This window comes from Lucilia sericata, unplaced genomic scaffold, assembly GCF_015586225.1.
Source record: "Lucilia sericata isolate MDLA Ls3-8-SP2 unplaced genomic scaffold, ASM1558622v1 Contig000056F_arrow, whole genome shotgun sequence".
Lineage (NCBI taxonomy): Eukaryota > Metazoa > Arthropoda > Insecta > Diptera > Calliphoridae > Lucilia > Lucilia sericata.
In genome coordinates this window covers 192,955-220,568 of record NW_023994092.1, presented here as the reverse complement: position 1 = coordinate 220,568, position 27,614 = coordinate 192,955, and the positions used below count along the sequence as shown (strand labels likewise).

At 31.9% G+C, this 27,614-nt stretch overlaps 1 protein-coding gene across 4 annotated transcripts in view; it reads left to right on the top strand.

Moving 5' to 3' along the window:
- LOC119616074 (protein cappuccino) overlaps window positions 1-27,614 on the top strand; it is an 82,654-nt gene that overhangs the window by 43,103 nt on the left and 11,937 nt on the right. For all 4 annotated transcript variants that reach the window (XM_037972222.1, XM_037972221.1, XM_037972223.1 and 1 more), the window contains one exon: window positions 20,856-21,016. In XM_037972222.1, coding sequence (XP_037828150.1) covers window positions 20,856-21,016 — 161 coding nt within the window. The remainder of the gene's footprint in view (window positions 1-20,855; window positions 21,017-27,614) is intronic.

Genomic DNA, 27,614 nt, shown 5'->3' with positions numbered 1-27,614 from the left:
CGATTTCAGAGATTTTTTACCATATACATAGGTATGTATTCCAAAAACAGCCTTTCCCGAAATGTCATTAGAGTACACCTTATATTAGCATTATACAGTTGGAAGTTTCCCCGAAATATTTCAGGAAGAACCTCCGTGTATTAAAGGTAAACATATAGCAATACGTAAAAGCCCCATTAGACCACTTAAATTTTTTCATTATGGGATTGTCTTCTGGTTTCCAGAGTGCCTTCGTTTCTGTTGATCATGATGATTTGCCCAGAGTATATCCGATTTGATTTTAAATTATATTTCTATTATGAAATCAAGAGCTGTATAAACTTTCTGATGACAACCCAGGTGAAACTACTTTGATAGCATGGTGCTGTATTCAATAACATCTTTTCGTCATGCAGATGTTTCTATGATGTCATTTGTATACAGTCCGTTATTGTTCTTAGGGCTGCATTTTGACAGCTTTGGAGCTCATACCACTGGTTGCTCTCGAAGTCCACACTGGTGCAGCGCAGTTTGCAACTAATCAACCAATCACTTGGCAAAATTTCTTCATCCATTCCCCTTTTACTGCCGGCTAGAGACTTGAGTAACTTGTTCCTATATTGTATTTGGTGCAGACTGCAGTAGAGTGTGCGGAGGACATTAAAAGGCTTTCGAATGTGACCCCAAGTATTTTTCGGTGATTTACCGTCAGAATTTTTTCGCCATCTACTGTCATATCCAAATCTGACAAGGCAGTGAAGATATTTTGTGGGCGATATTTTTAAATTTCTTCGTGTAGAAGAAACTGAAAAGATCACATAATTAATTGTTTATCAAACCGCAAAGGTATTTGAATCTCTGGTTTCTAAACACCACAAATGACTATAGTCCATACATATAGTTCACTAGCCATCACTTAGTGTTGTCGGGAAAGAGAGTAACGTGATTGCCCGTATCAAAAGCTTTTGAAGGTCATGACAGACTTGTGTAATGATGGAACTCTGTTTTAGACGGAAGCCATAATGATTTTCCTCTGGATGTACAGTTTGTTTTAATTTCGTAATGAGTATTGCCTCAAGTGGCTTGACAATGCCTGACAGGAGAAGAATTGACTTTTCGTAGCTTGCACTTTTCCTTGGTTTCAGCAATGTACAATACTACCAAATTTCCAGATCTCGGCTTCTTAGTTGTCTATTAAGGTTGCCTCACATTGCCTCAGTGGCAGTGGTTCCTTGTGCCCCTGATATACTAAGTGTATCAAATCTATTAACCTTTTTCCTTTTCACGAGATTTCTCTATTTTCGAAGCAAGATGACATGATGACAAATGAAATAATGGGACTGTTCCAATATAACATATAGATTTCTGCAGAATTCCCGACGATTTGTATGGTTCAAAGGTACCCAATGACCACTAGATTTTGTCTACCTTGATGAAATCGAGATTTGGATTTTAATTTATGGACTCATGGTTCAATGTTGTGAAATTTTTGGCATTCGTGTTCACTCACACCCTAGGAAAATGTTGTTAAAAGAGTATATCCAAAGTTTCAGAAGATCTTACACAGGTTCCATCAGACCTCTTAATATTGCTACAAATGTTATTCTACTTGGAAATTAAATGTTTAGTAACAAAAAACGTCTAAAATTATGGGGTAAAATAAAACAAATATTATTCGTATTGCAGAGTTTCAAACCTTATTCTTTTTTGTCATTTCGCTATCAAATCAAATTAAAAATCCTTCAAAATGTCCATCTAATTATCAAGTGGAGAGCAAACTAATTATAACATTGAGGTTTTATCAATTGTATAAAAATTTTAAGTTTGTTTTTTTTAGCTGACAGGACCACCCTTTATACTACTTACTCCTATTGCGTACCACTAATATGCAGAATTACAACACAACATTTCATAATTTAATGTGGTTCGTTCATCCTGTTCATTTTTTGACCACTCCATCTGAAAATTTTGCAGCACTCTAAAATTGGTTGGGTTTTTCTATGGTATTTTGTGTGAATATAGACAAATACGCTGCTTTAATAGACTGTTTCAGTGAAAAAGAAAACGTAAACATTTTGACAAATTATGACCATCAATAGTAGAACCATCATGGATGGTTGAATATCCATCCATTCATTCATCTATTTGACAACTTTTTTCCTCATCGTTTTTTTTTATTTTTTTTTGCACAATTTCTCATGTTGACATTCCTGACAAATAAATCAGATTTTTGAACAACGTCTGATTTTTTTTGTTTACCCTCTCCTTCCGCAGCACACGCACATTTTCAATGAAAGAATTGTTGATATTTCTGTTTTTCCCCAACATTTAACAACATGTCTGCTTTTTGCACCAACAAATATTGTTTGCATTTCCAGCGAAGGAAACACGTTACGAAACCAATAAGAGTGTTATATTCGGCTGTGCCGAATCTTGTATACCCATCATCAAATCATTGCCGAAAGGGAATGCTTCCTTATAAATAAACTTTGATATTTAAGAATCGATGCTTTTGTTATTATTAAAACAATTTTCTCATTTATTTTACCATCATACATTTGTATATCGATAGGATCAATTATGGACTGATCCTCCTAAAATTTGGTAGAGAAATTTTTGTTGAATTTTGTTACTTTACTTGTATTTTTAAGGTAGCAAAAAGGTTTAAAGTAATTTTCTGAGAAGGACCTTCTTTGAGGGGGAGGTTTGGTCAATTATGGACCGATCCTCGTCAATGAGCGTTAAAGCCATTTTCTGAAGGGGACCTTATATGGGGGATAGGGTCAATTATGAAACGATCCTTATAAAATTTTATAAAGCGATTTAGTTTCCTATAAAATATGTTCATGTCGAATTTCACCGCTATAGATGCTTCTTTTGGACAGTTATGATCACTAAAGTCATTTTCTGAAGGGGACCTTATATGGGGGATAGGGTCAAATTATGGACCGATCCTAATACAATTTTACAATGATATTAAGGTTCCTATAAAATATGTTCGTGTCGAATTTCATCGCTATAGATGCTTCTCTAAGGCAGTTATGAGCGTTAAAGTCATTTTCAGAAGAGGACCTTATATGGGGGGTAGGGTCAATCATGGACCGATCCATATAAAATTTTACAAAAATATTAAGGTTCCGATAGAATATGTTTATGTCGAATTTCATGGCTATAGCTGCTTCTTTTAGTCAGTTATGAGAGTGAAAGTCATTTTCTGAAGGGGACCTCATATGGGGGCTAGGCGAAATCGTGGACCGATATTGCCCATTTTCAATACCAAACAAACTGCACCAATACAAAATGTCTATGAAAAATGTTAGCCCGCTAGCTACTTCCGTTTGGACTCTATCGTGTTTTCAACTGACAGACAGACGGACGGACGGACATGGGTAGATCATCTTAGAATTTAATAATGATTCAGAATATATATACTTTTATAGGACTTAGATGAATATTTCTATGTGTTACATACGGTATGACAAAAACAATATACCCCCCATCTTTTTTGATGGTGGGTATAAAAATATACTACGAGTTATTTGTCAAAAAAAAAACAAATTTGCGAATTGGCGAAAGAATGGAAGAATGTCCGCATTTAGGCTGCAATAATGCGAAATAGAACGGATGCAATTCTACATAGTACAACAATATTTAGATGTTTACTTTTGGTTTTTCTTTTCACGGGATCAAGTGGAGATTTTCACTGTTAAAAGCACATAAACATGACTGAATACACACATTCATACATTTTCATAGAAAACACAGATTAATATGGCGACCAGTCTATAGAGGAGGTTTTACAAACATCTTTCTGTTATATATTTTGTGTAGTGTTCTTAACATTAAAGAGTGAATTGATTTTGTTTTGAAATTCCTTTAACATTTTTAATAAATTTAAGTTTTTAACTTTTTTATTACAAATGGAAATATTAATGGAATGTCTGTAGGCCGAGTAACATCCTTTTCGGAGGATTTGGGATGTGATTTTAATACACTTGCATTTGATTATATTTTGGCATTATGTGGGAATCTCTGGTAGGTTAATTGGTACTGTTCTAGTCTGTCAGTTCGGAGTTCGTGGATTCGATTCTCACTAAATATTAACGCATAACAAGATGGATAATGGCCTGTTGAATTACATTGGAGAAAACGCTGTTAAGGATTAGACATTGTATGTCTCGCATTTGATTATATTTTGGCATTATGTGGGTAGGTTAATAGGTACTGTTTAAGTCTGTCAGTTCGGTGGCCGTGAGTTCGATACTCACCAAAGATTATGGTAAAGAAACGCATAACAGGTTGAATAATATCCTGTTGAATCATACATCGGTTCGACATACAAATTTTTTTTTTTTTTACCTTGAAATCATTGTGTCAAATTCAAACTTCCTATAACCCATCTTTTAAAACAAATCGTGATTTGAAAGTTCTTTCTCCCTCCGTTACATACCCGCTAAATGTATTCCATCACATTTTTAATGGTGAATATAAAAAAGTTATATTTATTAATCAAATTAACCAACACGAATATATTCCTTCAATTGACTGCCCAACATTAGCTAGAAACTAATAAAATACAAAACGAAAACATGAATGACTAAATGAATAATTCTTTATTCATTTGTGCCAAGAGGCATTATAACACGAATCTTATTTTCGATTTAAGGCGAGAACATGGAATAATAAAATTTGTTTACACTTTGCCACAGCCAAGGCCTTCTGGCAACAATCATAATCTAATGGGAAAATGGCCCCAATCGATATAGTCTATACTCAACATATTGCACTACTAACACCAGCAACCATCATCACTTATCACCTTCACTGGCCAAAATAATTCCAGTTATCTTTCGTAGAGCACAGCCTTAAGAAAAAGAATAATGAATTTAATTTTAAAGAATAAGGACGAACGTAGTAAAAAAAAACGAAAGAACATGATTGAACAGAAAAAAAAAATTAGGGAAAAGAAATGAGCAAAAGCGAACAACAACGAAATTTAATGAAACATGTTTCCAATAGACATCACTTTAAACCACAGCCTCCAATGCCGTCGTCAACAACGCCGCGTCTTATTTTAGTTTTCTAACATCATGCGTTGATGTGGTTTTTGAGGTTTTAGGTTTTTTTTTTAATGGCAGCAAAAACTTTGCCTGAAACTATTTGCTTTTCCACACCCCCACACACATATATAATCATGTGTAGGCCCCGCTATTCTGAGTGGCGGAAAACAGATTATATAGGAACAATTTAAAAAATGTTAAAGAAAAGAGTCAATTTTTATTAACACTATGATTAAATGTGTAAAATTTGAAAAAGTAGAATCCCTGACTGCTCAGGATTTCTCGATCACATGGGGGCTTAGAGATATATCTTTTTTACAGCAAAATTTTCAACGAACGATATCTCAGCAAATACAAGAGATTTTAAAACAATTCAAAAAGAGTTTTGTGGGGATAATTATAACAAATTTTTAAATTTTAAATTTTTCTTAAAATATACATACATACATCCATCCACTATCGGCATTGACAGCGGTGATACATTGAGTACAGCTGGGTACTCAAATCGACATTATAACCTCAATGTTAGCGAATAATGTGAATTATAGTAACTAATATTTGAGTAAATATATTTTTTCGTTGCTTTTGTAACATTTGAAAATATAGTGTCGGACATCGAAATTGATTAAACTCCTTGGAGCAATATTGTTACAATTAATTTATATGAACAAATTTTTTCACTTATATTATTAAAATTTCTTCGTAATATTTGCGAAAAATGTTTCACATTTAATGAAAGTTTTCGTAAAATTTCATTCTTATTACGAAAGGATTTCTTGATGCGAAGCCACGAAACATTTCGTAACATTTATGATAGTTTTCGTAATATATTAGGCATTGATTATTTTCAGTGTAATAGGTTATGCTAGGTTGATAGAAGGATGTATCAACATCAAATCCGAAAAAACGCCTAGGCCACTATTCCTTTTCATGATAAAAGGGAAAATCTTATATCGTATTCACTGAATGAATTATCGTCCGATGTTCAGAAACTCACTTTTTGTACGTAATTCCAAAGAATTTTCCAATCAGGATTCGTGATATTATTTCGGATATAATATGCCCTATATCCGAAATAATATCACTCCCAACATATTTGGAACTAATTTCGGCGACAGTGTAACAAAGTCAAAGAAAGTGCTACAGAGTTTCAATGTCCTCTCTAAGTGCTCTACATTCGTCTGAATCTGAATCAAGTCCAATTTTGTTTTGCTGTGCTCGTAATCCTGTGTATCCACTCGGAATACGTACCATCATACTAATCTCAGACTTGCTAATATTGAGGAGGCTTCTCATCCTTATCTCGTTAGGGACCCCACATAAGATCTTTGTGGTTATATCCAATGTTTGATTCAAAAGGCCTCATGGGATTCTCTCACAAACATCTTCATCCATATTCAGTGTAATAACAGTTCTGGAATAAATGGTACTATTCCGCTTGTTATCAAAAAGGGTTTTCCAAAAAGAATCAATCTCAATTTATATATTTTATATACCCACATCAGTATATGTCAGAAACCCACATTTCACTAACTGATTGAAATCGGTATAATATTTCAACTAGCCCTTATACAAATGCCTTTTTGGAGCTGTTAGACAAACTTATCTGATTGGTGCATATCATAACATATCTCCCACTACAATCTTTTATATTTTTTATGAACTTTTGTTATGAGAGTCCCATAATGTCTAATATTATTCTAATAATAAATGAAATGGTCTATAAGTTGACGTAACTCCTATATAAAGCCCATTGCATAAATCGTAAAATTCTATAAAGGTCTACTATATAAAGTGCTTAAAATTCGATACAACCGAAAGTATCTCACACAGTTGTTGTTATAGTTTTTCAGTCATTCATCACATTCTGACATCAATTCACGCAAAAACATACGCTACCAATATACCACATATCCATTCCTACATACTCTTACATACATTCATTCACATGATCACAACACATCGGTCACCAGTTGTGGCACATCTCCTTTTAAATAATTTCCTTCATTTATCTCTCCTACTTCTCATGATGAGGTAGGCAAGCAAGCACGCGGTAAAGAGGAAATTGCAAAGTTAACAACGGTAAATAGAACTAGTAATTTTATTTTATTTTTTTCCCAGAAACTCGAAAATTAGAAAAATAATTTTTGTGCTCTTTCAATTTATGTGTTTTTTTTTTTCCTTAGCAAGTTTTTTTTTTCGGGAGAATTTTAGTATCAAGCCTAGTATAAAAATTTCTAAAGCACGTTCATACATAGACATCTGCAGGATTGTTTACACACATGTACTTTGAGGATATACACATAGATACAACTAACTAAAGTGATTTTATGAGCAAGTGTATGTGTGTGTGTGTGCATCTGTGTACTTTTATATGATAAAACTAATTTTCCTATCTAATTTAATGGTTTTATGATATCAATGTTAGTGCAGGAGATACTTACATATGTGTGTGTTCAGTTTGCCAGTTGGGATTGGGGAGGGGTGATAGATTCATGTATTAAATTTGGTATAATTTTCAACAATAGTGTGTGTCTTACTTTAGACAACTTCATTAACTTTTAAATGAACTTTTCTACGTAGTCACACATGAGTTCCTTCCTTGTCATTTCGTTTTTTGTACTTTGGTTTTTAATTATTATTAAGAAATTGTCTTCTTTAATCTAAATTTAATAACGTCAGTGAGTATTAATAAAGATTTATCTTTGTTAAATTACAACTTTTGTTGTTGAAACAAAAAATAGGAACATGTTACTTTAAATAAAACACATAAACCATAGAAGATTTTATTAAAAATAAGACTATTTAATAACTGAAATGTGATTCATTTTGGCATGTGGTTCTAAGGGAAAATCCGATCATGTCCACGCCACATTCTATATAAAGTCGTTTACTTATTATTTTATCGGAATAATCTTTCTGTCCCCATTACTAGCCAATGACTTACATCAATAGCTTACTGATGCCTTCACACTGTATTCTACTCATAATATAAGGATTACATTACTTAGATCTTCGACTTCTAAAATAGACATTTATGTGCATCACAAATGGCTCCAAAACTAATTATAAAGTGAGTTAGATTAGATTGAAACGCAATCGAATTCATTCGATTATAAATCGAGGTTCTATCGAATATTTTTAGAAACATTCAAATTTATAGCGTTAGTCACATTTATCAAGTAACTACTCCAGCCGACTGTCACTCAGTAAGTCTCCCCGGAGGCATGTTACTTTGATTAACTTTGCCATCTTGGTGTTATTGCTATCCAGGGAAAAGAAGTGCTACCAATACCTCTAGTTTGCCGGGACTATAAACGGGTGATAATCAAATGTATCATCGGATACCTCACAGAGGCGTGACTGTGGAACTAAACGATGATAATGAGTTGGTATCAAGTGTATATGTTACGGGATGGATGAAGGCATATGTAAACCTTACCCATCCGTATACCTAAAGTGAGAGTGTCGGAAGAATGAAAAGTATGCTGAGTAGAAAGGTGAATAGTATCTGCAAGTGATACTATTGAATTTTTCTCCTTGTCTGGGTATATTTAAGCTTTACTTTGTTCATACCAGATTTACCACAGTGTGTTCTCTGTGAGTAAGAACAAGTCCTCATCTTATTTGATGGATTCGTGTTTCGGTCTACCGATTTCATCTTTAAGCAGTTGCCGACTCAACAGAGACCATCCCATATGCGTGGTTGTAAACGAAGATGAGATGTTTTTGCATCTCGGAAGTTAAGCAATGGGATAGCAATTGTCAGAGTATAACAGCTCGAGTACTTGAAAAAAGAGCTTGTACATGAACCGACACAGGTTAGGTTAGGTTGAAGAAGTATGGCTTAACTTGGATCCAAAGTTAATTTCTTTGTAAGAATACCTGTAAGAAGAGAAAACGATATAGTAGAAAGAGAGAAATAGAGGAGATAAAAATAAAGAGGTAATGAGGAGTAAGCAAAGCCAACGAATACGGAAACGGACAGTACTACTATCGTAGAGTAGAGACGTGTAATAAAGATTACATCCAGCCTGGTGAGAATTGAGATTCACACACATTCTTTCGAATTTAAGACATTCCAATTGAACATTCGACAAGTCAGATAGATCACTACCTACCCGAGCATCCGGGTTCAAACCGTAGCTAAGGCAGAACAGTTACAGAGAAGATGGGATTCCGCCGCATCCTCATTCTGACAACTCCGGCACAATCATGTACAGATGGTGAGTCGTCAAAAACAGCTCACCCTGTGGATGAAAAATACCACCGTGAAATTAGGCCGTCAAGGCAGGTGTTCACATTAAACACTTCGACATCTTGTCACTCAGTAAGAAGGCGGAATATTCCAGGGAAACTCTTGTATGTTTAAGTGGAATCAAGAGGTCTTTGGATTGCTGATAAATTTGCGAAGAAGATGGCGAGTCATTTGAAAATAACACTCGTATAGATAAAGAAACACGGAGAAGCATTCGATAACTGTATTGCTAATAAATTTGCAAAGATTTTGTGGAGTCTCCCTCTCTTCCGCCATACCTTGTGTGTATCCTACAAATTCAATAAATGTTATAATTAATCTACTTATATGGTCGCCAAAAACTTATTTCTTAGACCAGAATCTATAAGTACGAGAATACTTCAATTTCAGTTCGGGCCTCTGTGTGTTTGTCCAGCTCGCCTTGTAAAATTTTTTATAAGAGCTATTACAGTGAGGAGGTATGCCTGCGGTGAGTTAGTGGTTAGTGTTCTAGTCTGTTAGAGCAGAGGTTGTTGGTTCGATTCCCACAAAAGACACTGGAAAATGACCGCAGAACAGGTCCGATGAAGGCCTAGTTGTATTTCTTCTGATTTGTTGTAACATAGGTACATCTTCCTTTCAAGCTGAACCTATATATTCTTCAGTGTTCTAGAGTTTATATAAATCTAGTGTGGTTTATAGGTAAAATTACTATTTAGGTCCGTCGTAAAATTATTATTTAACAGGACACTCATTGCTTAACTGAACTCGATATCTAAATATACATAAATACTAGGCTTCACGCAATATTTTGGAAATTGTGATATCATACCTTTTATGAAAGTTTTTGGAACAGCGCTAATATTTCCGTAATTATTTTGTTAAAATTTCAACTCCTTGATCTGCATATCTGCGGCCAAAATACCGATTTTGGGCGACATTTTTTTATAGACCGAAAACTGCTGAACATATTTCATATCCGACTTTAGTATACTATTCTACAGGAAAATTTAAGATATATAAACTTAATTTGACAGAATTTAGATGCACTATAAATGCATAAGAGCAAAAGAAAAAATGCAATTTAAAAAAAAAAAAATCAAAACCTAATTTTATCATTCGTAAATATAATATTCAGTGCCCTTAAAAAATAGTGTTAAAATTTTTAATTTATTGTAATCCGTTTAGGAGTTATGATGGTTATAATGTTGGCTTGTGGTTTAATAATTTCCCATCAAACAATGGTGTTTTTCATCATCATCTCCGAATTTAATAAAACTATATCCTATTAATGTTCCATATATAACTTGTATAATGACAAATTTTGGGCCTTATAACTTTCGTGGTTTTCGAAATATAGCGTTGTAAAGTTTAAAATCTGAAAATTTAATGTCTCATCACATCTAAAGGGTTAATGATAAAATTTTTGTTTTTGCACAATTTGTCTCAGCAAAAATCATACTTTGATTATACATAAAGAAAAAATTTTTTGAAATATTTTTTGAAAAAAGTGCATCTTTGGATAATACTAAATGCACTTTTGAAGCATTATAAAAGTGTGAAATTAAGCTCATTCTTATTGATTTTTCCTATAAAATCAATTATTAGAGCATGATTTCCTATAAATTCTGCAGTTTCGGCTCTGTAAAAAATGTCGCTCAAAATCAGTGGTTTCCGCCTCAGATATGCAGAGGAAGGAGTTGGAATTTTGAAGAAATTATTACAGTGATCACAGATACAAAAACCTTCTAAAAAGTTGTCATATCACAAAAACGGGAAACATTTTATTTTTTGAAACGAAGCATAATAAATACATATATAATTCCTTACATAATAATGTGGAAATTGAAAACAGAATGTGTTAAGACTTACTTAGTTTTTACGTTCCGTCCCGAGTTGAATAAGCTGTTTCGTTTTTGACTTACTGAAATTAAAGTAAGCCATTTCTTTAAACGCTAGGTTGCCATTGGATTTTTGTATACCAGCTGATACGTCACGAAATGGAACATAGAAACCAACTAAACCTTTACACTTGCTTCCATCAAAACAATGATTAACATATACTATGTACAAGAATTCTACACTAAAACAAATTCCCCTTTAATTATTGTAAATTTTTAATGCAGTTCTTATTTGAGAAGATAAATTGATTTTAAAATTAAAAGATAATTTAAAGCTTGTGATATTTTCTTCTATCTTTCTGCCTATTTTGTATTATTTTATCCAAAATTTTTAATTAACAAAACATGTATGTACTTTTTAAATAAACAAAAATATTTACAAACAAGTCTAAAGAGGTAAACAATACAAAATGACTCAAGTATAGAATTTATATTTAGTAACTACATTCTAAAATTCGCATATACAATCAAATATGAGGAATATAATTAAATAATCAAGTAATAAATCAATTACAATTACAACTGAGTTGATAATAGAAACAAAAAACACAAAAACAACAACAATAGCGAGTAAATAAACTATTGAATAAAATGTTATCAAATTGAATTAATATAGAATGTCTTTAAGGGCACGTATGCCAACATTATAAAACAAGATCTACAACAAAACAAGAAGTCTATAATCAAATTTAATTAAAGAATTTTAAGTTGGAAATATTCACAAGCAAAAAGAAATACTGAAAATGGTTGACTAGTGTTGTTTACCAAGCTATTTAGCGAATAAAACTTCAAATAAAAAATAACGTTATAAATAAAGAAAACAAACATTAAATAAACAATGGCAAAGACAAAAATATACTAAAGATTACAATTAAAGAAAAAAAAGAAAAACACAAGTTAAAAATACAAAAACAAATACATAATTATTGGCAAATGACGTATTTTAATTTTAAAATACGAACACTAAAATACTGACAACTGTTGAATGATCAATCTAATTTCATCGAACTTCAAAACACATCATAATAATACTACGTACTAATATTTAGTTGAAAATTTATAGTACTTATAACTACTGTTTTTGCACTTTTGACTTTAAATTTATAAATAGAACACAGTGATTTGGTAAGCTTTATTTGATTAAATAGTTACATATTAAAACATTTTTTTGGAGTTTTAACGTTTAGAGTCTTAAAAATCGTTTAACTTATCTATATATAAAAGAGTAGCGTTACTGACTGACTGATTCATCATCGCACAGCCCAAACGGCTGAACCTAGAATCATGAAATTTTGACAGTAGATGTGTTTTTGGTTATGTAGATCCACTAAGGAGGGATTTTTCTAAATTTGTACATTTAAGGGTAAAAAGGGGGAAAAACGATTAAAACAAGTTTTTTTAATTATCTTACACAATACTAGTGATACAAGAAAAAGTTTAAATGCATCTGTATCTACTCTTAAAATGAGCAGATGGGTGTCTGGTACTTTTTTGAAATTCGTACTTTTAAGGGGTAAAAATGTGTAATAAAGGTGATTTTGGTACTTTTTTGGCCCTTTATAACTTTTGAACTAATTAACATAATAAAATTTTTATAAATATTTTCGATACATTTCCCAAAATTATGATACACCTCTTTCGTACTTTTTTAAAATTCAGTCCTTTTTGGGTGTAAAAGGGAGAAAACTGTATTTATGGTACTTTTTTTTTAGCACATTAAGAAAACTTTTTCGGTTTATTGAATTATTCCTATTAAATTACGGTCTAACTCTGTAATATTTATTGTAATAAAATTTTTGCTATTTCACTGGAGAAAAAAGTACCAAAAAGGGAAAAAACGGGAAATTTAATTTTATTCAATCTCATTGAGCCAATTTTTATAAAATTTTAAAAAGTAGTTTATTTACTCACACAAAATAAGCTGTTGGTATATTATTTTGGAATTCGAGTACTAAGTCCTATATAGGACCAAATTCGAGTAAATTGTTTGGTACTTTTTGAAAGCACTATTTTTCTGGAACAAATGAATGCAGATTTGAATCGTTTGGGTTTTATCTGTGATATATAGATTGAAATACGGAACATTTTGTAAACTTAATTTTCGAAAAAGTAAATTTCTAAGCGAAAAGGGGAAAAATTGCATTCTTTATTAATACTTTCCACTTGATACTCTTTGTATGTTCTTTAATATGAATTCAAAACACATGATTATTAAACATACACGGTCCTCATTGAATAAGATTCTTTAAGAGAGAACTTTTTAGTACTTTTTATCTCATAAATGGTACTTTTTTAATTTTCTAAAATATTGAACCTAGGAACATAAATTTTAACATACATGGTCTTGACTGAATAATATTCTGTAAGTGGGAACTATTTGGTACTTTTCAATTCTTCAAATGGTACCTTTTAGATTATTTATAATGGTTAACCGGAACACACGGTCCTTATTAAATGAGAATTTATTAAGAGAAATTTTTGTACTTTTCCGTTTTTCCGATGGTGCTTTTAGATATTTTTACGATATTGAACATAGATATTGAAAATAAAATTTAAAATGTAGGGACTTTAGTGGATGAGAATCTACTGAAAGGGACTTTTGGTACTTATTCATTCATTAAAATTATATTTTTTGAATTGTATATAATATTGAACACAGAAACATAAAATTTTTGATTAAATTATAATCTATTAGAGGTATTTTATAGTACTTTTTTCAAATAGTACTTTCGAAGTTTTCTATAATGTGGACGCTAAATGAATGAAACTAAAAATACAAGCTTCTAACTGAATGCGAATTTAATCACGTGATATTGAACGTATAAAACTGAAACATTAATAAAATGTTTAATCAATTTTAATTTTCTATAAAAGTAAACAAAATTTTGTATGTATTTAATTTAAGTTAGGGTAGCGGAGCACCCAGGGTATGCTAGTTCATTATATTTGTAGCACGCAAAAATATTAGCTCCACATTCATCGAAATTATTTGAAAATATATTATTATATAAAATTTTACATAGGCTTGTCATTGCAGTCAAAAAGTATAATACCTCAATAGGACAAAATTTTGATGATTTTACGATTTTAATATCTTTTAAAACAATACGTGAAAAAATGGTAGACCCACTCCGATTATATCGCATTGATAAAAAGTAATTTTCGGAAGTATGTATGTATGTCTCATATGTATGTATGTATATGGAGGTCGCTCTACGGGAGACCTACTAGCCTTCCTTTCGAAGAAATTGTGTCATTCCATTCACCATTTTGGCGAAAGTAAAGTGATGGCTCAATTGTTACCAGGGAATGTTACCTGTCATGCTGAATGTTAATGAACATCCATCATCTTGGTATTTTGGCAATACCGAGGAATAGAGGTGCTACTAATACCTTTAGTTTGTCGAAACTAGAAATTTTCCGGGATAAGTTTTTGTTTTTGTAGTAGTAGGTGCAAATGGCAAAGGAAATAAGTCTTTTCAAATTATATAAGGATTCCGTTCTATCAATTACGTCCCTAGGCGCTCTTGCTGCCTCAACAGATACATCTCAGAAAGCACTGGGGTGATTCTATAGATGATGAGAATTGCATTTTAAATAATGCATTCTTTCATAACATCGATGGAGTGTTTTCACCTGATGTTGGGTACGTCTAAAGTCTAAAGTTAACTTAGTGGATGCAAAGGGACACTCTGAGATAAAGCCGCGTACATTGACATTTTATACGTGTTGTTAGTCATGTGATCCCATTAAATGAGTTCAAGATTAATTTCGGAGTGCCGCAATGATACGTTGTTTCCTTTACCCTATTTCTTATTTTCATAAAAAACCTTCTATATCAAACTTGAGTTGCAAGTCCTACTATTTTGCCGATTACAGCAATATAATTGAATTATATACTAAGCCCGTTAGAGGTTGGGGCAATGAGGCACAACATGAATGAATAGCACATAATTCACTGGATCATTGTCACGACGAGGGAACGTCTGTTCCCTCAAAGATATTATTACTACGGTCCCAGAGAGAAGAAGCCGGTTCTCACTCTGCATTCTTCTTTATCTAAAAATATTCCGATTTGTATTCAATCAGATTTTATTTAGAAGGTATTTAATGGACCAAGTTCCACAAGTTTGTGAAGTTTTACCTCCGAATATTTAAGTTTTATTTCAAAACAATTATGTAGTACAATCTGCATGACAAGTAGAATCAATTGAAACCACTGTAACTATCAACAACTTATGAATCAATGAACAACCTAAGTTTGGTGATAACGATGACGATTAGTTTTAGAAGTAAACTAGACGAATGTCGAGGGAAAAAATAAATAAAGTTATTAAACCAAACAGCAATATAGACAAAACTTTTATTTCATTTCAAATGTTTTTAGTCTCAAATCGCGTTTATAGACGTAAAGACATACTAAACGACGACGGTAGCGTAACAAAATTTTACGAACGGATGAGAGGGAAAAAAACGAAGGTGTTAAAAATGAGTTGAAGCGAGGGAGATCCCACATACAGCAACTCAATGCGAACTAAAGAATACATCATTCGGAAGGCAAACACCACTTAACACAACGACAACAACAACAACGAAATTAGAGCAAAGAATATAGAGCACAGAGAGAGAGAGAACACAAATAAACACGTTCGTTTTTAATGAAAAACACACAGAGAAATTAATGAACATTTAAGGCAAACATTATTGAGTGTTTAGAATTGCGTTCAATAATGTCATCATCGAATCCAATTTCAGCATCTTTAACAATTCAAACCATCAGGGTACAACCAACAATAGCAAAAACAACAACTGATGACGATGATGATGCAGTGGCAGAAGAAACCGCAACAACAACTGCTGCAATAGCAACACTATCACCAGCCACATTTGTAAAAACACAAGAGCTCTCAGGTGTTTGGTGTCCTTTATTGATGACATTGGCTAATAATACAGCCTTTTGTACGAGTGCGAACAATAAGAAGCCTTTTGGTTTAAATGGAAACTCGAGAGTTTTATACAAACCACAAATTCAATACTGTTCACCAAACAGCAGCAACAGCAACTACAACAAGAGCAGCAACACAAACAATTACCTTACAACTGAGCCAACAATGATACAATACCACAACCAACTACAACAACAACAGCACCTACATCATTATTATTCCAACTGTTGTCGTCGTTGTTGTTGTTGTTGTTGTCGTCGTCGTTATCGCCAAATAACAAGTGGGCTGTGTGACACAATAAATCCCCAAACAACAAAGACCATTAAGGATTCTACCAATAATTTGAAAGTTTATTGTGAAATGGATACGACGAGTAGGACGATTACAAATGAAAATTTCTTTGCATGCAATTTACCAAATCCTTTGCCATCCATTATTTTAAAACCAAATCCAAATTCATTGCTACTTTTAACAATTTCCCCTGAATCTCTACGCCATATTCCAACAGCAACAAGAACAACTACAACGGACCATTTGGCCAACAATCCAAATGACCTTGAAAACAGTGTTGATACGATTACCACTGAAAATCTTTATAAATGTTTAATTAAAGTGACTAAAGATAATAAAATATACTATAATACACCAGCTATTGTTCGTTGTGGTGTTGTACAACAGATTGAAAAGAACTTGGACAATTTATCTACTACTTGTATACTATTGAAACGTAAGTGATTTCACTCGCTCAATTGAAAACCAATAATTGTACTAATTGAATAATATGATGTTTTCAATTGTTCGAAAACAAATAGAAAACTTTTGGAGGGCTGTTTGTAATCGTTGTAGTGAATCATCATAGGTTGCGCTATATAAGGAAGTTTTATAATAACAACTAGCTGATCAAAATTAATTAATTTGTTTAACTGTTTAGTACGTTGTTTAAAGAAAATACAAATAGATTTTTATTAAAACCAATGTACATGCGTCTAAATAAAATGTTGTTCAAATCTAAAAGTATAGCCTGCAATGTCTGACTCTATATCCTCTAAGAAAGTCGTTAATTATGAACCTATTTTCAAGGAATTTAGTGTAAAAGTTTCAATACTTGGACTGTCTCAAGGATTTATTATATTTTTAAGGATTTAGGTAGATTTTAATGGGATTGATATCAGTAGTGGGTCTTATATGGACTTTACCCTTATACTAGCATTTATAAGTCAATTATTATTTTAAAGACCTAAGCGGACCTAATGCCAAATTTAGTTCGATTTTTAATATTCTTTAGATTGCACCTTAAAATATGATTTCTAGGCATACAAATGGAATTTTGGGATGACATTATTATCATAACCAACTCATGGAAGGTGTAGGGTATCTTAAACAATGACATTATATCTTGAATTCCTACTTATTTTAATTAAATTTTTTGACAATAAAATGTCGTTTTGTATATTCTCTTGTAATTTATTTACTCATGCAATATCGCAGACATAAATCATTTAGATAATTTATGAACAGCTGTTAGCTTCGTACACACTTTTAATGATCTTCGTTTGTTTCCAATTTTAATAACATCTGTGTTTTTTTAATGACGAATTGAATTCTCTCTATATTTTCATTTTACGACTTACATAACCAGCCCCTCAATGGTGTTATGTAATATTAATTTTTTTACGATGTTATCGAATTTATATCTTTAAACTTTTTAAATTTAATAGTTTTTTCCCATGTTCACTAGATACCAAAGTATAATAAGTAGTCCGACTCTTTGACAGCAGTATATATCTCTAAATATGTGTTAGTAACAAAAATATATAAGCGGACTACTTATTACAGAAACATTTACTACTGCTCTCCCATTCTCCTGCCTGACATGCTCGAGCTATCGATAGCGACTGACTCATTTCATTTAGTAAATGTATCGATATCTATACTGACGGATCCAAATCATCAAAGGATGCGGGAGGTGGCTTCTTTATATCCATGTTTAATAAAAGAGCGAGTTTCAGGCTGCACGACCATAGCAGTATATTATGTACAGGCTCAAATCTCCGCCATAAAAAGAGCCCCAAACTGGATGAAGTACACAGAGGGAAAAGGAAATATACACGCCTGGTACCAAATTGACATCAAAGAATTTATAAATTGGCAACGGATTGTTTGTCAATAGTGAGCTTACCACGTTTGTTAACATTTAGACAACAGATGTGTATAAAATTTAGATTTCGACAAAGAATTGTTGCAATGTTGTCAAAATTACATAGTGTTGCCGAACGTATGTATAAACTTTGACAACGGATGGTATTGAAAAATTATCAACAGTTTGGTGTCAATTTGGTACCAGGAGTGTATATTTCTTTTTCCCTCTGTGTACTATAGGATATTCAATCTGTACTGACAGTAAGCCGACCATGAAATCTCTAATTGGTGTCTATACGACATCCAGACTGGTTCGCGAATGTCGGTCGGGGAATAATATTGCGAATGCACTAGCAAAACTTGGTTCTTGCCTACATATCAACGAAGCTGACTCAATTGTTGGTGTTCCACTTTCCTGCTGTAAATCTCTAATTCAGCAGGATCTTCTCGGGACTGCTCAAATCAGGTGAGCATCCCTGACTACTTGCTCAATTTCTAGACAGACCTGGTCATTCTATGATGGTAGAAGGTCTCATAGTCTGTTGGAGCTTTCAAGAGTTAGTCTACGACTTTTAGTAGCCATACTGACAGGGCACTGTAAAATAGGTGCGCATGCTAGAAGATTGAATCTTTCATACAACGACTTCTGTAGAAGTTGTTATGAAGAGGAGGAGACTATTGAACATTTCGTTTGTCAATGTCCCGCCCTCTCTTCTATCAGGACTGCTATCACTATCACGACATAGAATATAACCTTTAGTTCATGCCTCAGGTTGGGTTTGACTCCGTATTGAACATGGACATTTAATGTCCCATGGGAGGGTTGAGGCGCTATCTCCTTCTGGGTATCACATCGGAAACAATACATGGACCCAAGCCAACTGCCCTAATAACCTAACCTTCCCATGTTTACCGATTTGGAGAAAATAAGATCCTCCAGTGTAAGGAATAATTTTTTAATTTAAATTTTGAAAAAGGGTTTAAAATAGCTGTAAGTTGGATTTAGTTTTCGGAAGTGCAAAAAACCCACAGTTCAATTTCATTTTCACTCAAACATCTAGAAAGAAAAATATACAAATCATATAAAAGGCATCATAATGCCTTCTTTAGTTACATTACATTAGTTACACTACGTTCACACATTAAAATCGGCTGAAATTTAAAACACTTTTCAGTGCATTTATATTTAAGAGGTTAATTGTTGTCTAAATACAATTTTGCTTTAAAAAATCGAATTTATGTTTTTAACTTAATTATGCTCCTCATAGTTAAGGTGTTAAAAATTGTCTAAATGTCAAATTAGAATAAATAAATTTAATACAAAGAAATCTTTAAATTATAAATCATAAATTTGTATGTATTAGGGTGTCTTTTTCTGCATCACAACCATTTACTAAAATTGAGAATAAGATTAATGTTTAACGATTCAACGAACGAATTTTTATGGAAAATTTAAAATGAAAAAAAAAATTAATTAAATTAAATTATTAAAATCCGACACGTACGTACATATAACCAAACTTATTTAATAATTCCAATTTCTATATTTGTTTTAACTCCTTTGATTAAAAATCAAAATGTTTAATTATTAAAAGTCGCTATAAATGTGATAATATCCAAACCATATTCCTCCTATTGAAGAAACACCCTAATTTTAGTTCGTTTAAATACAAAATTTAATTTTTTTTTAGCCAAATCAACAACACCCACATTGCGTTCGTTGTATTTATCTTTGCATTCTGGAGAAATGTGCATTCATTTTTTAAAGAAATGAGGAACTTCTACAAAAAACATGCCACACGTTTTGACAAAAATAGATTCTTAATAGTGATAACCCAACACACATACAATATTTCGGTAGCTTCTCAAAATCTAAACAACTGTCAAAACTTTATAAAAATGTTGTGATTGTCAGTGACCTATGTCTAAAGTTAATGGAGTTGCCACTAACCAGTGCTGATATGCGTTCTTTGAAAATATTATCCGGTATTTGTTGTAACATTTTATATGAAAAAAGGTGTAACACTGAATAAAAGTATACATTTAGCTACAAACAACAATATGTACCTTGATATTTCCAAAGAACAAGATTCAGCGCTAGTTTAGAATCAACTGTATTAACTCGATTATATTCTCTGGATTTGAATCTCTATTTATAAAATTTTTCTTTAATACAAGTTGTTCACTGGTATATTAAAAACAACTTTAAATACGATTCTAAAAATATATTCCTTTTGTGAAGATTTTCTTTTAAATTAAAAACAAAATCACACAAACCAAAAAAAAATAGATGTCATTTTCATTTAGTATTGAACGAATCTTCTCCGTGTTTAATTGTATTTACTTATTTTAGTTGACAAAAAATAACAAAAAATTTCACAGATTCACAAAGAGTATTTCGTCAATTAATGGCCACATTAATTGAAGTTTTCAATTTATTTTACGATTCTTTCAAAATAAGTACGTACATACGTTTGTTTTAGTTTTATGTTTAGTTGCTGCTGTTTTTTTTTTTTTTGTATAAAAGTAAAATGTTAGTACAAATAAAATTAATTTGTTGTTTTTTCTCTTTTATACTCTATTCCATTTCCAGGTCAAATGTTGATGAAATGGTTCATATCATCGCTACAAAACAATTGCAATCACTTGAGTGAACAGGATATTAGTATGTTAACACTTCAATATTGTAATAATTTAATCAATGTGGGTGTTTTGAAGCAAATTTCCGAGAAAAATGATTTGGAAACATTCAAGGTAAGTGAAGTGATGGTACTTGTAACTGAACATTCAACAAATAATCGATACGAACAATAAAAAATAATAAAAGGACAAAAAAAAAACAAAACATTTTTATAGACAGCCAACAGACATGCTAGACAATGTTGCATTTAATATTAATGGTTAAAATTTATGAATTGTAAAAATGGATTTAGACACAACAATTGTTTTCCAAAAGTCCTTGAGACAGAATATAAAAAGTGTGTAAAATTATATACATTTATACATATTTAGAATCTCGTAATATGAAGTAGAAAATTTTGTTTAATCGTCATGATTGCTATACTCAGTGGCTATAGAACATGTTAGTTTAAATTATAAAAATAAGATGTCGTATGCCTCAACTCCTAAATTAATGAATCTACAATTCGAAAAAGGTCAAACAGATACGATTTATAGGCCTACAACGTGATAACAATAAGAATTATTGCACAAAATATACCAGTTTTTGTACCATTTTTTAAAGACGATTCAGTCCGCTTTGTGAATTTCTTGGGTTATTTGGAAAAACATTTAGATGATCTAAACGCTATGGAGTACAGTCTCTAATTGTTTCCGTGTGACTTAAAATAATTTGAGAAATGTGTCTAATATATTGATTTTGGAAATCTAGTTTGAATTGTAGATTCACATTCACATGTTTTCATTGATGTTTTGGGTATTAGTTTAAATGGACTTGGAACTGAATTTGTTAACGATTTTTGAGAATAAAACTATTTTATTCATTCCTGACGGCTATGATAATGAAATAATCGAAATCGTTACTGATGGGGCCAAGTTTTCAACGGTTAAAACAGACAGATTTTATATGACCCATTAAGATAAAATGGTGAGTTTTAGATATATTACAGCTATAATAACAATTGTAAACTAGAAAAGTTGCTCTAGGATGTAAAACGTGAATATCTGAATCTGTACTGACAACAAACCTGCCATTAAATCTTTATCTGGTTCGCAAATATCGAGAGTCTCTTGACGAGATAGCCAACCATTTCAACCTATACCACGTTATGATCAAATGTTGGGCTTAAGACATATTACAACCTGAAATTTCAGCTATAAAAAGAGTAGTAAATTGGATGAGTTACCATAGAATATAATACAATATCCATACTGATTGGCGAATGTCAAGAGTCTCTAAAAGATAAAGCGAGCTATTTGAACCTAGAACTGCTCTGGGTACCTAGGCACCTAAATGTCCTAGGAAATAATTTATCGGACAAGATAGCTACGCCTTCACATAGAGAAAATTGTCTAACCAAACCTGATGTTCAACACTGGCCACTTGCTCAACATCAGAACTGTCTTCCTCATTTATTTTTATACCCACCATCAAAAAAGATGGGGGTATATTGATTTTGTCATTCCGTTTGTAACACATCGAAATATTGGTCATAGACCCACAAAAGTATATATACTCGGGGTCCTTATTAAATTCTAAAACGATCGAGCCATGCCCGTCCGTCTGTCCGTCTGTCTGTTGAAGCACGATAGAGTCCGAACGGAATAAGCTAGATGGTTGAAATTTTCCACAAATATTCTCTATAGATAAGGATTGTTTGGTATTGCAAATGTGCAATATCGGTTCACGTTTTCGGATAGCCCCCATACAAGTGGACCCCCGAAAAATAACTTTAACGAGCATAAATATTTTAAAAGTACGAGTAAGGCGATTAAATTGAACATAAATAGGGTTATATGAGCCAAAATCTCTCAAACAAGTTTTATGAGGATCGGTCTATAATTGACCCCACCCCCATATAAGATCCCCTTCAGAAAATTACTGTAACGCTCATTACTGACTATAACACTCAAATACGACTACAGCGATGAAATTTCACGTAAACAAGTTTTGTATGAGCAAAAATTTCCTTTATAAGTATCGGTCTGTAATTGACCCTAAGGTCCCCTTCAGAAAATTTCTTCATTACTGGATTAAAAATACATCAATAAGTTTTTTACAAGCTAAAATCTCTGTACCAAATTTTATGAGGATCGGTCCATAATTGTCCCTACCCCCCACATAATGTCCCCTTCAAAAAATGATTTTAACGTTCTTTACTGGCTTAAAAATACGAGTATAGCGATGAAATTCGACATTAGTAAGTTTATTACGAGCCAAAATCTCTCTACCCAATTTTATGAGAATCGGTCCATAATTAAACCTACCCCTCATATACATATAAAGCCATCTTCAGAAAATTGTTCTTATCAACAAAATTTTACGACATCGGTCCAAAATTTACCCTACCGCCTATAAATATGTATGTTCCTGGTTTAATAATTGGACAAAAATATTTTGTTTTTTTTTTTATATTTTAAAAATTAATATTTTGCTAATTCGAAAGATCACGTCCATAATTGTCTTAAGCCCTATTCCAAATATCACCCTAATGTTTATATGGGATCATCCCTTTTGTATAAACTTCGGCATATCCGAATATAACACTCATACTTGTTAATTGTTTTGAACATTTTATGTAAATATTACGGTTGGACCTGTAATGCTCAATTTCATTATAAAACATCGCTTATCGACAGACTCTCTCGTTTCCCACTTTAGAACGTAATGGTTTGTGGATCTACAAACAATATTTCAATATTTTACTCTTTAGTTTAGGATATAAAGTAGTATTTATATAAATAATACATATTCGTAACGTATGTTATACATTTTACATTTTAATATTATATTGCATTTACCTTTTAGTAAAATATCTATAATATGTCTATAGATAAATAACATTATTTAATTTTACTAATTATTAATTAAATTTTGGTCATGTATACTATACAAGGACTTCAATGTGTTTACTTAACTCGATGAGTAAATATTTAATGAAAATTGTTTTCACAAGTGTTGAGTGTTTAACTTTAACATTTATATTTTATTTTATCTATTAATATTAATTGTTAATATGTACTTGTATGTTTGTATTAAATAATGAAAATAATAAACGTTATAATTTATAGAACATAACGTAAATGCATGTAACAATTGTTGTAAATTTAACGCTGTGAGCAATTTGCAAAAATATTTCCTTTTTAATTTCCTTTTCAAATCGATTACGAAAGAAAAATTTACAAAAAAAAAAAAAATTGTTCAGTTTGTTGCACTCTTTATTTAAATCTTATGCGAAAATCATAAAGAGAAGATTGTAAGGAAAAATGTTCACATATACTTACATACATATTTTTTTAGTTTATTAATCCTTTACAACGAATTGGTATGAGTATATATTTAGTCTAGCGGTTTGTGACAGCTTGAAATAGTCGAATTTTTCGTTAAATTTTTGATCTATTGTTTTAAAATCTTTATAAACTTGTTGAACAAAAATTTAAAAATCGCCCCTTTCCATCACAATGCTTTTTTTTTAAATCAAGTACAAAAGTGACAGAACATGACCTAAAAGGATCGATGTAGAGCACAATATGAATATGAACTTGTCAATCTGCAATAAACCGTACAGTTTTTTTGTAGTTAAAAAAAGTAAGAAATTAAATTTCCCATGATGCAGTTGTTGTCATTGCAACGAATTGGTCGACATCGACATTCATTCCCATCAAACCATAAAATAGAACATAGACATTTCTTTTCGTATACTCGTAAAATAAAAAAAAAAAACGGAAATTATGCAATAACCAGCCAAAGGATGCGGACAAAGCGGAAATGAATTGTATGGAGATTTAAAAAAGGAAGACAATGTCATTAGCCAAGATATTTAAATATGCATATTTGAGTATGTACGAGACAAATTGCTTTTGCTTTAAATTTCGTAGAAATTGCTGAACTTAATATGTCTTATTGAGATTGCAATTTTGAAATTAAAGAAAAGAAATACATTAGATCTACACACAAAAAAGTGGTATCCCACTTAAAAAATACCTAGTTTTGAAATTACAGCACTCGGCTAGGTTGAAATAAGAGCTGATCCTCATCAATGTTGTTTTAGGGATTTATGATTACCCAGCTAAAAAAGATTATGTATGGATCATATATGGATTCATATATGAAGCATATATTTTCATATATGTTCATATCCGAAAATTGGCGGAATTGGGCATAATCTCCATATATTTCCATACTTATCCATATATGGAACATTTTTTCATATATTTTCCATATATGTGTCCATATATTACATGATCATATATCGCCATTTTTCGGATATGAACATATATGAATATATATGGTCCATATATGATTCATAGATGATCCATATATAATCATATATGATCGTTTTTAGCTGGGTATAAAAGAATTTCATTGCGATAATGTAATGTTTGTAAGTGAGTAATGAGCGTTCAAGTAATTTTCTGAAGGAGTCAATGTATGGGATCGGGCTCACTGAAGCCCGATCTTAACTAAAATTAGCATATATAAAACTTAGTTATGTAGACTTTTGTACAGATTGTAGTATACATATATTTAACATAACTATGAGCTTCAAAACTTCAAAAGTCAAGATGATGTAATACGACGAACATTACATAATCGTCTCAGAAAATGATTCTAATACTTTAATGAACACATGGTACAAGTTCTGTATTAAGTTAAGTTAGTTAAGTTTAAGTGCTTAAGGAGGACTTACTACTTACTGTCATTAATCCCCAAAAATGGAAACCGTAATTCCCCTCCAGAAACGGATGCCGTAACTGGAGGGGAATTACAATACTAAACGCAGTGAACAAGATCATAGGACATATAATAAGTGACAGAATTTCTTATTCCGGACCTCCGCTACGAGCAAGCTGGTTTCCGACCATAAAGTCCAGCACCTTAAAGATGATGGAAATAAATGGAAACCTAACGGAATGCCGTAACTGGAGGGGAATAACAATACTAAGGGCATTGAACAAGATCATAGGACATATAATAAGTGACAGAATTTCTTCTTCCGGACGTGCAAGCTGGTTTCCGACCATAAAAGTCCAGCACCTTGAAGGTGATTGCAAAACAGTCTTCTGAATGACAATCTCCATTGTATATGGTATTTATCGATTTCGAAAAGGTATTCGATACTTTAAGGTATGACGCTATCTGGACTGCTCCTGCTTGCAAGGGAATCCCATCAAAACATATTTGGACTGGAATACCTAGAATACACAGACGACACATAGCTACACAGACATCACATAGCTACACAGACATGTCATCGAAACTGATATCACTGAAACTGAAAGCTGGTCTAGCTACATATACATGTCATCGAAACTCAGATCACTAAAACTGGAAGCACCAAAGGCTGATCTAATGATTAATATGGATAAGAGCAAAAGCATGCGGTGTAATACTGTTCAAAATACGCAATGCCGATTTGGTAGCATCATTACTAATAAAGGAGGTTCTACTGACGATATGGCATATTGAATGTCAAAAGGCAATCGAGCATTCGGTATGTTAATCTTAATATGGAGATCGACCATTATGTTTTTAAACACAAGAAAAATTTTAAACACCTGTGTCAAATCCGTATTTGTATACGCCATACGTTCCACTGGAGCGCCAGTGAAACTTCTTTGTGACGAATTTCATCGCTATACTTGCATTTTTAAAACAGTTATGACTGTTAAAGCTTTGGCCCACGACACTTGTATGGGGCCTATGCGAAAAGGTGGATCGCACATTTTCAATACCAAACAAACCTTACCTATAAGAAATATTTGTGGAAATTTTCAACTCTCTAGCTCTTTCCGTTCGAACTCTATCGTGCTTTCAACAGACAGACATGGCTAGATCGTCTTTGAATTTAATAAGGACCCAGAATATATACACTTTTGTGGGTCCATAATCAATATTACGATATGCTACAAACGGAATGACAAAATCAATCATTTTTAATAAAAAAATTACTAAAAATTACTTTAATAAATTTCTTTAACCAAAAATACTTTTTAAAGGAATTTTTTTTTCGAAATTGACTCCTCAAATTTCTTTTTACACATTCACAATAAGTATTTCCTAAACTTAAAGACATATTGTCTCTGTAGAACACTTATAATGATTACAAATAAATCAAGGTATCTGTCACAAACTTATACAAAGTCTAATCCCGGATTAACCTTTAATTGATTATAACTGCGTAAAAGAGATTTTTGTTTATGTTACCATCGTTTTGTACTTCTACTTTCTTTTAATACATATAACAGATAAAAATCAAAACTTTTTATGACACAAATTACTCTATTTTCTAATAAAACACACACATACACTCTGTGTCCTTTACAGGGTTGGATAAATTAACATTTGTTTGTTTGTTTTTCTTTTTTTCAATAGTATAATTTTCAGAGCACTAACATCTTAATTTCGGAATGCTGTTAAGCTCTTATTTTATAGTCGACAGATAGGACTTTTAGATGAAAAAACAAATTTTATAGCATCTCGAAACCCAGATGTAATGGAGAAATTCCTTTAGAAAATTATACTTCTAATACTTATGTACTTACAAACATATAAGTAATTGTTCATTGAATTTTTAAATATGAAATCACACAAAACATTCTGATCAGCACTTCCGTCCCTGACGTACCACATCTACAAACGCATTGAAACTTGTAAAGTTTAGCTTTGTTT